This window comes from Venustampulla echinocandica, assembly GCF_003357145.1.
Source record: "Venustampulla echinocandica strain BP 5553 chromosome Unknown scaffold_1, whole genome shotgun sequence".
Lineage (NCBI taxonomy): Eukaryota > Fungi > Ascomycota > Leotiomycetes > Helotiales > Pleuroascaceae > Venustampulla > Venustampulla echinocandica.
This window is the reverse complement of record NW_022474206.1, coordinates 4,478,859-4,491,217: the sequence shown is the minus strand read 5'-3', so window position 1 is coordinate 4,491,217 and position 12,359 is coordinate 4,478,859. Positions and strand designations below refer to the sequence as shown.

Below are 12,359 nucleotides of genomic sequence, written 5' to 3'. Positions count from 1 at the left end.
ATTTAGCTCTTACTTGTCCAACACCACCCACAATATAGCGTTCGCACAAAGGAAGTTTAATTGTAGGAGGGGTAAATAGCTAGCGGAGCCGATGCAGGTGGCTTAATTCCAGCCTTAAGAGCTATTGGTTGCAGGCGACCTCTCGTGATGTTTAAGGTCAACGTGATGAATAAGTGGCTGAAGATTTGCAGTGCGCAGATGATCTGCTCCCCAAAAACTGGGGACTGGACCGCACTATTTGTTGGAAACGTGACGCTCTTAATGGCGGTGTGGTTTATTGGTCCACGTTCGGGGGGCCAAGGATACCTATTGTAGGAAGTAGGTGCCCAAAGGGAGTCTTCTTTTGAGAGAGAGAGCTTTTGTGATTATGGAGAGGGAAAAGGAAGAAAGGGTGGGATAGTTTTATTGGAATAATGTATATTTGATATCAAAGAGCGAACCTTTGGTGACGGGATTTCTACGAAGTAGGATCGGTGGCAGCGCCAACATTGTACACTGATACTTGTATCAGCCCCAGGATGTCCAGCTGCCCAGTAACGCGACTTCGCGAGACAGACCGCCTGTGGATGAGGGACGTCCAACCCCCAGTCTAGGCTAGAATAGGTCCAACACCACAGATCACCCTGCAGCACTTCGAGACATTTTCCTTCATATCTCCTTCAGATCTCCTACTCCTCACTCCGCTCATTTCCAGTTCTAGCATATCGCGACATTCCTTCCCCCCCGCTCCTTTGCTCGTCAACAATATTCTAAATTCGATATTAAGAAGACGCGTCTTGCAGAGAACAAGCGCTTGCTGTGAACCGCATCTCCTTTGGTGGACTAAGTCAGGGGCAGCTCCAGCATGGCGAAGGGGGACGCGCCGAAGAGCACGCCCAGCGTCATGGGCGTGCCATTGAAGCTGGTGTCTTTGGTGACGGTAGGAACCCCTATTACCGTGCCCCCGACGTAAATTGAGCTTTAGCTAACGGATTGCGCAGCTTACCTTCCAAAATTCTGCCCTCATACTCGTTAGTAGCCCGAATTCGAGATGAGAACAAGCTGGGATGGAAAGGAGTGCGTAGAGTTGACAATTATTATAGATAATGCATTACTCCCGGATAATGCCCTCTACAGGCGGGAATCGGTACTATACATCGACTGCCGTGTTCCTTAACGAGGTTATAAAACTTGCGGTTTCTTTGTCGATCGCACTGTACGATATCTCGAGAACACTTCCTCCGTCGACACCGGCCACAGTCCTTTTCGAGCAGCTTTATACATCTGTGTTTTCAGGAGATGGGTGGAAGTTGGCTCTTCCAGCGACGCTATACACGCTGCAGAATTCACTGCAGTATGTTGGTGTGAGCAATTTAGACGCCGTGCATTTTCAGATCCTATATCAGCTGAAGGTAAGATTTTCCTTCCCTTTGACGGGGAATTTTAGGAGTATGCTGATAATCCTGCAGATCCTCACAACGGCGATTTTCAGCGTTACGATGCTAGGCAGGGCTCTTTCGTCGAAACGGTGGATTGCCCTTGTCCTCCTCACAGTCGGAGTTGCCGTTGTCCAACTTCCCTCACAAGATTCCTCAGCATATGCTTCTATCAGGGATTCCGAATCACGATTCTACTTCCCCCGGTCTTTCCACGAATTGGGACAAATTAGCAATGGCGCCGTTGACGTAGCGCGAGAGCTCACCAGACGAGGTATGGAGGAATTCTCCGAAGGCCTTACGAAACGCTCAGCAACATACGAGGGGATACAGGAAGACTTGGGCATGACGAAGCCTCTCATGAATTACTCCATTGGGCTATCTGCAGTCTTGTGCGCGGCTGTCATCAGCGGATTAACTGGGGTATACTTCGAAAAGGTGCTCAAGGAATCCACAACACATGTCACGGTCTGGACACGCAATGTACAGCTCTCATTCTACTCGTTGTTCCCGGCCCTGATATTCGGCGTTATCCTGAAGGATGGGGAGGGAATCGCAAAGAATGGCTTCTTCGTGGGATACAACTGGGTTGTTTGGACCGCTATTATATTCCAGGCTTTCGGGGGCGTGTTGGTTGCCATGTGCATCAACTATGCCGATAATATCGCGAAGAATTTTGCGACCTCCTTTTCTATTATTTTCAGTTTTCTGTTTAGCGTCTGGTTCTTTGATTTTACTGTTACCTTCACTGTAAGTCTTTCTCCTTCTTCATGCGCATATTATCTCGTACTAATATACCGAATAATAGTTCCTCTTTGGCACAGCAGTGGTCATGATAGCAACATATCTCTACAGCAGCAACGATCGGACCCGAAGACGCCCCCCTCCGATAAATATTGCAAGTTACGAGAAGACAACTATCGATGATGGATATACGCCGCGATATCTTGAGGTGGAGAGACCGAAATTGGATCCGTTGGAAAACCTAAAGAGTGCCGGTCTATCGACTTCCAGACCTTCGAGTCCCCTGAGACACCATTCGCGTGTAGGTTCCTCGAGGGGAAAGATCAAAAGAGATGATTGAAGAGAGAATTTGGCGGTGGGATAGTGTTTTGAGGAGCGAATATCAACAGGAACACTGGTGTACAACATACAACACATACAATAAAGGGACATACCAAGATGAGATGACGGGCGTGGCGGCATAAATATCGTTGCGGATGGGGCATACCCAGACCCTTGGGGCGTTCTTAAATGGCTGGGAAAACATTCCGGGTGTTGGGCATGATCAATTTTCGGGTTTTATTACATGGTGGCGGTGGTGGAATATCCAAACATAGGTAAATATGGGAGAAGGTGCACGACTTGTTATTTAGGTACGTAGAAGAGAAGAAAAGATAGGTCTAGGCCACTTTTTCAACATACCTAAACACATTCCATTCCATCTATTCTATTTTCTACTCTGTATCGAGGGGATCTCGAGGTCTTTCGAGAGCGCATGATTTATAATATCGCGTGGAATGCATTACTCTACCTCTAGTGAGGAATTATCGAGATGCTCTCTAGTCTTTATATCCTCAACTAAGGTATTATTTGTGATTTTGCTGTGTTCCGAGAAAGGGGCGCAATCACGTGCTCTGGCAGACCTCCTTCTTCTCCTGGCCTGCACCGTTTAAGTCGACTTCCACCTTTCGAAACTGTCCCCTTTTTCTATACTATTACTTTCAATGACAACCTTCAAAAATGGCTGCGTTGCCATGACCTGGGGTAGATAATTGAGTCGTGCAAGGCCTAACTCTTCGTGGGAATTGGGAACTCCATCCCCTCATTCCAATTACCTTCCAATACTATTCCCCCCAAGCTTCAAGATGGACCGAGGAATCAACCCTGATCTTCAGCGATTTCTCGACAGCGCCCAAGGTCTTCAGGGCCAAGATCAGCGTGGCATGGCCTTCAGTTTTCAAGCTCCTGAACCTCAATCTGCTGGTTGGCGGTTTGGGCCTGCACCTCGACACCCAGCCCCTGGGCAATCTAGTTTCAATGGGCCTGGTCAGTCCCTCTCTTCCTGACTCTATATGTATAATGGGGTCTCTAATGATGATTCTGAACAGTAGTTGGAAGCCGATTCAACCCTCCTCATCAACCGGTGCCGCCACAAAGCACACACACAGAAAGGATTTCTCTCGGGCCTCGAAATTTATCCAGCCGGTTAGACACAGAATCCAGGACTATTAACAACCATAATGACCATTTCAAATTCACACAGAACCTTCGTCAGGACATGCCTTTTGGTCAGGGGCCACTACTACGACCATCAAACGCCCCGCCGGTCGATAGACTTGATCAGCTAGTTGGCTCAATGTTGATGCAGAGCCAAATTGCACGCTCGGACTATGAACCAGAGCCGATAACCTTTTCTCGCCAATCCCAAGCATACACATCAAATCCATTACAGCCCCAGAAGCAACAGGTTACACCACCCTTCAACTTGAGTAAGCCAAAATGTATTTAATACTGTTAGCTATTGGTAGATGAGCTCAGTTCAAGGATGCTGATATCTATAGGTGATTTTGCGTACAGCCCCGAAGCTCAACAGCCTTCGACAAGTTCGTCTCCGTTCGGTCAATACTCCAGCCCTACTACTAGAGTGAGTTTGCGTAGAACTGCAAACCGTGCCGCTACTGTAGCACGACCCCCAGTCGTGCAGAATAGCTTGGACGAACAGCTTGCCGAGCCTAGGACCCCTCAAAATCAGACTACTGCCCCAGTTAAGCGCACACCCCATACCTCCCTTCTCGAACATGCACCACCTATGGCTCATGGAATTCAGCTCATTTCTCCACATGAACTTCCCGATCGGTTTCGTCAAATTTTCCCTTACGAGCTATTCAATGCTGTGCAATCAAAATGTTTTGCACATATCTATAAAACCAACGATAATGTGGTCGTCGCAGCTCCAACTGGCAGCGGTAAGACTGCCCTTCTTGAACTCGCCATATGTAGAGCCGTTGAAGGAAACAGCTCCGGGCAATTCAAGATTGTCTATCAAGCCCCTACAAAATCCCTCTGTTCCGAGCGCTTTAGGGACTGGAACAAAAAGTTCAGTCATTTGAACCTCCCGTGTGCTGAGTTAACCGGAGATACAAGTCAAGCAGAGATGGCCAGAGTTCGGGCTGCCTCTATAATTGTGACCACGCCAGAGAAGTGGGATAGTATCACCCGAAAGTGGGCAGATCATCACAAATTGGTCCAGATGGTAAAATTGTTTCTCATCGATGAGGTTCATATTCTGAAGGAGGTTCGGGGTGCAACGTTGGAGGCCGTTGTTTCCCGCATGAAGTCCATAGGAGCTAATGTACGCTTCGTTGCACTGAGTGCCACAATCCCGAACTCGGAGGACATTGCGGTATGGCTTGGAAGGGACCATACAAATCAACAACTTCCAGCTCATCGGCAAACATTTGGGGAAAACTTCCGCCCAGTCAAGCTTCAAAAGCACGTCTATGGATTTGAGAGTAATATGAACGATTTTGCTTTTGAAAAGCACCTAGATGGAAAGCTACCAAGTCTGATTGAGAAGCATACACAAAAGAAACCAATCATGGTATTTTGCTTCACCAGAAAATCCTGCGAGACGACTGCTACCATGTTAGCCGACTGGTGGACTAGGAAAACAGCTACGGACCGTGCATGGCCTGCTCCCAGGCAACAGATTGTGGTGGGTAGCAAGGAATTGCAAGATCTTATTGCATGCGGAGTAGCCTTCCATCATGCTGGTCTTGCGCCCCATGATCGCCAGGCCGTTGAAAGTGGTTTCCTGAAAGGGGACATTAGCCTTATTTGTTGCACCTCGACCCTGGCCGTGGGGGTCAATCTTCCCTGTCACCTCGTAGTTTTGAAAGGCACTATCGGGTATCAGACCGGCCTTGCTACTGAGTATTGCGATCTAGAGGTCATGCAGATGCTTGGACGAGCTGGGAGACCTCAATTCGAAGATAGTGCGGTTGCGGTCATTATGACAAAATCAGAAAACAAGCAGCGATATGAGTTAATGATATCTGGCCAGGACATTCTTGAAAGCAGTCTTCATCTCCACCTCATCGAGCACTTGAACTCCGAAATCAGTCTCCGAACAGTTAATAGTCTCGAAACGGCAAAATTCTGGCTCGAAGGCACGTTTCTTGCAGTTCGCATGAGACAAAACCCAGGCTATTATAAGATCGACGGTATACTTCCTAGTGGGGATATTGATCAACGGCTTAAGCTAGTGTGTGAGAGGGATATTAAACTTCTCCAGGAACACGATCTTGTCACTTGTGAGCACCAAATCAAGTGTACGGAGTATGGAGAGGCCATGTCTCGTTACATGGTACAGTTTGTCACCATGAAACTGCTTTTGAGTATACCCAAGCATGCAAACACTGAGCAGATAGTGAGTTTGAGAAGTCTAAAGCATCGGAATCTGGTGCTGACCCTCTTAGCTTAGCATTATGTGCCAGGCGGCTGAATTCAAGGACGTTCGGATGAAACCGAATCAGAGAGCATGCCTCCGAGAATTCAACAAGTCTCCATTTCTCAAATATCCTATCAAAGAAAATATTTCTACCACAGCTCATAAGATATCCTTGCTGGTTCAGGTCCAGCTCGGTGGCGTGGAGCACCCTAATGAGAAGGGGTTCGCTGTCCTGAAGAGGCAGTTCACGACCGAGAAGAATATAATATTTGATAGAATCCAACGCCTTATTCGGTGTGTAATTGATTGCAAGGCTGTGGATTGTGATGCAATATCGACGCGCCATGCTCTTGGGCTCGCCAGAAGTCTCGCCGCAGGATTCTGGGAGAATTCCAACCTCCAACTTCGACAAATTCCACAGTTTGGTCCTGTTACGGTCAAAAAATTGATCAGCAACAACATCAACAGTATTGAGAAGCTTGCAAGCCTAGATACTGCAAGTATCGAACGGATCCTAAGCAAAAATCCACCTTTTGGCAAGAATACGCTCCAGTTGCTAGTGGGATTTCCTCGCCTGTCTCTGACCTCGGAAGTTACTGGGAGAACAGCTACCAAGTCGGGGGGCAAGCCAAGTGTCAATGTCAAGATTCAGCTCCGTTATGCTAATGCCAAAGTCCCGGTATGGGATGGAAAAAAACCTTCGTTGACCTTTACCGCTGAGACCTCCGATGGCGTCCTGGCGCACTTTTGGCGGGGCCGCATGCAGCAGCTGGAGGAATGCTGTGAGCTTAAATTTACTGTGGAGTTATCTGGTCCCGATATTGAGATCAAATGCTATATTGCTTGTGACAGTATCGTGGGAACTGTTCAGTCAAGTATGCTCGAGCCTAATATTCCACCATCGGAATTTCCGGTGCAAACACGTGCCGAAGAGTCCCACACGCAAAGAAAGAACTCTAGGAGGAGCTCATATGGTAAGGGATCTAGCAAGGGAGATGAATTTGGTGGGGATGATATTGATGACGACGAGATGCTTGCGGCTGTGACAAGTATTGAGAAAGTTGCGATGGACGACTTTGACGGATTTGTAGATATCGATGATGATTCTGACGTTAGTCCTCGCCCCTCAGATCCAACGAAGTCGACAACCCTGCAGGTATTTAAATCAGTTCAGATGCCAAATGGTAAATGGACTTGCAAGCACGCATGCCATGCGGCGAACCTACTCAAAAATGGCAAACCATGCAGGCATAGATGTTGTCACGAGGGCATTGATAAGCCCCCAAGGGCGAAAACCAAGGACTCCAAAGCATCCGGGTCTAATTCTAAAGGAATCAAAGAAAGATCCAATGTCAGTCATCCATAAGTGACAACTGATCGGCTATTTGCTGACCAACCATAGCCTTCTAAACTTAGACTCAAGAAGGCCGGCTTCCAAGACCTAGACTTGGACGATATGGAAGTTATAGATCTATCAAGTGAGGTCTCCCCTACACCAAGTCCGGAATTGGCTCCTAGAGAGTACCGCAGATTGCACAAACCGCATACAGGGATTCAGGAAGATGAAGCTCTCCGGCTACCAAAGCAGAAACCTCAGTTTCAATATGCAAGCAGCCAGTCGGCACAACTTCCGCCTGTATCTCGGACCGAGAACAGAGATGATTCCTTGGAATCCATCAGCATCTCAGACGACAGCTTCCCCTCTCCTTCTGCTCTTCTCCGGGGCGGAAGTAAGAGCCCTGATCCCTTTGAGATGGGGGATTTGTATAATCAAAATGATCACCCCTCATCCTCCTTCCAAGATGGGTCGTTGGAAAGTCTCGAAGCTGGCATGATTGGGCTTAGTGATTCAATGATGCTTCGAGGCCCCACTCCAACGCTTACTTCTAGTTTCGCCGATAGGGCGTTCGATTTTAAGGCTTTCGAGGTAGATGACGATGGGCAGAAGGAACAATCAAGTTCTGAACCGAATGAGCTACTGACGCAGCATGAATGTTTGGGCGTCTCGGACAATTTGATTTTGAAGAGGCAGCACTCACCAACTCCAGACTTGGAAATTGTGAAGCACCGCCGAGTCAGGAGGGATGAGAGAGCTCAGCACACACCCCAGGGATCCTCTATCCCAGCATGGGTAGATGAGTTCGATGCTGATCTTATCGACGGACTTAAAGATTTCGTGGATTTTGTAGACTAGGTGTCTAAGATTATCAAGAGGAGGCTGTGGTTTTCTCTCCTGAGATCCTTGCATGTAACAATCATGGAGCTTACGTTTTCCAGTATCGGCAGGAGATCGCTAAATGTTATACGCCTAAATTTTGGGGGGAGTATTGCAGGTTATGTTGCGTCTACATAAGATACTATTTTGCTTTGCTTAGATACTGATATAGCAGTCTCAATTGACATTGATTACTTAAATAAACCTCAGTGGTCTCCCTGTAATTTGTTTGAGTTATGGTTTACCACGGATCAACGGCTGAGCTGAGGCTAGGTCAAGATTCAAAACCTATTTACGTATAGAGGGGTTATTGGTCACCTTGTGACTCCCTATAGTAAATCGAAGGGAGGGAATGTTTTTGAGATGGCTCACTACTTGGCGACATCCAAGTTGAGATAGGACAATAAGGTATTGACACCGCTTCGAAATAACGAAGTAAGGTGTATATTGAAGTCGAGGTGCCGACAAGTGTCTGGGTCTTGTTTTCAATTTCTTATAAACTTCGAATTTAATATTTTGATACTGTACAACTGTTTCTCGGAACCTGCTCAGCTTAATCAGCGACACGCCCTTGAGTATGTTCCATAATCAGAGCTTCGATCTTGTCGCAACGAGGATCATCTTTGCAAACTTCCCATTCATTGGCGACCCAATCTTCGAGATCAGTAATCTCGTTCCCGCAACCCTTCAGAATCCCTTCAAGAACCCCCAAACCTCGTTGTGGTAGAGTCCACTCGCAAGCCCGAACATCATAAATCTCCTTGCCAACTCGTCTGCTCCCATATAGCTAGCTAAGTCTGCGCTCCCTTTCGTTTCTAACTGTCGTGCTAAGAACATATCGTCATCCATAAGTCCCCAATCCTTCGAACAGAGGTTGTTGAGATTGGCTGTTATGAGTGACGGGCCAAAAGCCTCGCAGGCAGGCACGGTGCGAGTAAACTGCCAGTCGATGATACCAGTGATATTATAGTTTTCGTCGATAAGGATGTGATCCCCTTTGTCATCAACATGCTTCAAGTAGAATGTATTTGACTTCTGTCTCGCAGCTAATTTCGCTGCCGCTTGGTCTCGAAGGATTCGGTAAAACAAGTATGCCTCCTTCGGATATTCGAAATACTCCTGTCCGTCAGCAATAATATCAAGGTGTTGTTCTGCTATACTTGTGAAGTAGTCGAGCGCGGTATCGTATGGTCCGTATTGACCTAGACTCACGAAGCGATCGCTAGCAACGTCGGACATAACCAGCTTTCCATCATCGAGGAGGAGGGACCCCGATGTCTGGAAGGGGTGTTTGCTAATTTCAATCAAGATGTCCGCAACTTGTGACAGTACGTGCTCTCTTTGTTCCGGATTGGCATCGAGGGCTTGATACGGCGTCCCAGGTATTGCTTCCATGAACAAATAGCTAACGCCCACTAGATTATTGGGGTCAGAAGCGAGACCGTATCCGAAGACTTTTGCAGCAGGTATCTTGGTTATCTCGAGGAACTTCAGAGTGGCATATTCGCTAGCCACCAGGTACTCTATCAACTTCGAAGGAATATCGCTGAATGGTACCCTTGGAATTCGGACGATCCACTTCTCACCATCATTGAAAGTTAACCAGGCATGGTAGTTCGCACACCCCATGATTGCACCTGATCCTATGTACTGTCCAGGCGTAAAAGTACAACCTTTGCCGGTATTAAGTGAAGTTGCTACTTCTCGAAGTGCTTGAACGTTGATTTTTGCCAATAGCCCTGTAATCTCATCGGTGATTGTCTTCCCCCAGGCTTCATCATCGAGCTGCTTCAACTAGTTAGAGGAAATGATTTTGGAATCAATACTCGGAGTAGCTCTGAATACCACCCACCTCAGAAGTTGGCAAGCAAAGATGAAAACGGCGAGATTGATGTTTCGCACAGAGGTGCCGCATGCATGAAGGACAGCTTTTCCCACGAGCAGATGGAAGGCCACACTGTCCAACAGAGCAGGTAGCAAATCGAGGAACTTGCTCAGAGAGCTGTTATGTGATTGCTTGCTCCTCACGAAAAAGAACAACAAGCCTCCCATCATCGGCCCATTCAACCAGTCGATCTCTACGCCAAGTTTCCCACTCGAAATCATCGGTACTACCACAGGATTCCGTAATAATACCCTTGAATAGGAGAAGCGCTTCTGCCCAGGTCATATTCATACCAAATGTTAGACGGCGGACCCTGCCTGTAGAATCCGCAAAACGCGTCAAGTGACTCCCGTTGGCTCGTAACGCCTGGGAAAGTATATTGTCATTTCTACTAGCTCTTACATTGCCATCGTATATATCACTCATTTCTGCCGTGACAAGTGAAGGGCCAAATGCCTCATAAGCGGGCACAATTCTAGCAAAGCTCCAATCAATAATGCCAGTAATATTAAATTTGTCGTCCACGAGAATATGGTCTCCTTTGTCATCCATGTGTTTGAGATAGAATGGCCCAAGGTCGAGGGAGCTGTCAATGACATTGAACTTCCCTTCAATGGCTAGGTTATGCAGATACCTAAAAATTAGATAGGCATTGACAGGATAGTTTGTGAAGAGCTGGTGATCGGAAATCAATCTCAGGTATTCTTCAGCCCATTTCGAGTAATATTGGGTGGCGCCGGAAAAGGGCCCGATGGGAGACAGTGTCCCCGTTCGATCACCAGCAACTGTCCCAACGTGAATTGAGCCATGAGAATCGAATGCAAGAGATCCGATCTGTTCAAAGGGGTGACTGCTCAGCGTGCTGAGAATTTCTGCTAAGCCTGCATAGACTCCGCGATTTTCTTGCTCCGACGGTTGCAGTTGGGTTAGAGGCTTGCCGGGAAGCTCATCAATGAGCATATATGCAACGCCAACACGGTTTAGCTCATCATTCTGACGGCCATAGTGGTGAAGTCTTGGTGCAGTAATGCGAACTTTTTCGAGCCACTTGAGAGTGGCACATTCACTCTCGAGAATCTGGTTGCGGAGGTGGTCTGCAAACGATGTTGAGTTCACACGGGGGATTCGTGCCAGCCAGACAGTACCATCAACAAAGACGATGCGGAGGTGGATATGCATCCCCCCCATGCGAGAGCGTCCTAGATGATCCGAGCTATCAAAGGCACACCCAATGCCCCCTCTGAGCCTCGAAGCAAGTTCCAAGAGCTGGTTGTCATTGACATTTCCACGGAGCGATTCGAGCTCTTTGGTCTGTGCTTCGTCCCAGGCTGCGTCGTCAAGAGGTTCCTGCTACCGGATGAGAAACGTTAGCTGGTGGCACTGTGGATGTAGGCTGGCTAACTATCACAAAACACTTACTTTGCAAGTATGCTGGGCTGACTCTCGGTGCTGGACGCAGAAGTGCGACTGGCAGCGTTCACAGTGGCCAGTGTCAATTACTGCTGGTTTGCTGCAGTCGGCAATGGAACAAGTCCAGAAACGAGAGGATTGAGAGTGTAGAGGCATCGGTAGGCCTGGGACTCTGGGTACCTTATATACCTAGGTATGGAACGCTGCCCGTGACGAGGAAATAGGAGGGGCCGAAAGTAAGATCTTCGAGGTTGGCGAGAAAGGAGACCTTTCGTGCATGGGTTGCGAGAAGAGGAATGTGGCCATTTGAGAAATAAAATCTGAAATCATGCCAGTATATAACCTACCTACCCAAGTAGGTAGGTTGGCGGGGAAGGTTGTTGACACAATAATAGGTACCTAGGTACTTTATATAGGTGACGACCTTAAGTACCTAGGTAGTCTTTCATGGGGCCCCAAACTAGCCTAGATTGGCCTATCTAACCCCTCTTAAGCCCTAGCCAAAACCCCGTACTCTTAGACGATTGGTTGCCAGAGACCTCGAAGCAAATCAAATAGTTACGAAGTAATATTATATACAGCTTTGCTACAAGGTTTAGTCACAATTTTGCTGGTAGATTTTTGGCACCGGCTGCCATGATCGTCACTATGCTAGGGCTAGGTGCTCCTAAAAAAACAATTCGGGGATGTCATTGTACTCACTCTCTCTAGGTACCAGAAGAAGGGATCATAGCCTATAGGAACCAACAACCAACGCCGAGGCATATCGCCAGAATAGCCTCGAATCTGCCTGCTAAGCGCCAGAATAGAAACATTGCTGGGCACAATTATCTACCTAACTTGTGCCCAAGGTGTTGGTGCGAAGCCTATTCAAGTCCTGAATGGCTGGGAGCATGGCCGTCCCCTAGGGAATGTTCACGCGCTTCAAAGCCTCATCGCTCATGTACATACCGTGATATACGATCAAGATATTCTACCTAG

At 47.6% G+C, this 12,359-nt stretch overlaps 3 protein-coding genes across 3 annotated transcripts; 2 read left to right on the top strand and 1 right to left on the bottom strand.

Annotated features, from left to right (window-relative positions):
* Nucleotides 1–844: 844 nt before the first annotated feature.
* BP5553_04000 (uncharacterized protein) lies at nucleotides 845–2,499 on the top strand (the record flags this gene model as incomplete). Its single annotated transcript, XM_032012623.1, has 5 exons — nucleotides 845–919; nucleotides 981–1,010; nucleotides 1,083–1,391; nucleotides 1,449–2,165; nucleotides 2,224–2,499. 5 exons carry the CDS (start codon nucleotides 845–847, stop codon nucleotides 2,497–2,499), a joined length of 1,407 nt encoding a protein of 468 aa, XP_031872316.1.
* Nucleotides 2,500–3,283: 784 nt separating this feature from the next.
* Nucleotides 3,284–8,062, top strand: BP5553_03999 (uncharacterized protein; the record flags this gene model as incomplete). Its single annotated transcript, XM_032012622.1, has 5 exons — nucleotides 3,284–3,464; nucleotides 3,527–3,907; nucleotides 3,980–5,847; nucleotides 5,897–7,219; nucleotides 7,271–8,062. The coding sequence occupies 5 exons, from the start codon at nucleotides 3,284–3,286 to the stop codon at nucleotides 8,060–8,062; spliced, it is 4,545 nt and encodes a 1,514-aa protein (XP_031872315.1).
* A 708-nt stretch (nucleotides 8,063–8,770) lies between these two features.
* On the bottom strand, nucleotides 8,771–11,534 carry BP5553_03998 (uncharacterized protein; the record flags this gene model as incomplete). Its single annotated transcript, XM_032012621.1, has 4 exons — nucleotides 8,771–9,868; nucleotides 10,125–10,334; nucleotides 10,371–11,318; nucleotides 11,388–11,534. 4 exons carry the CDS (start codon nucleotides 11,532–11,534, stop codon nucleotides 8,771–8,773), a joined length of 2,403 nt encoding a protein of 800 aa, XP_031872314.1.
* Nucleotides 11,535–12,359: the final 825 nt, after the last annotated feature.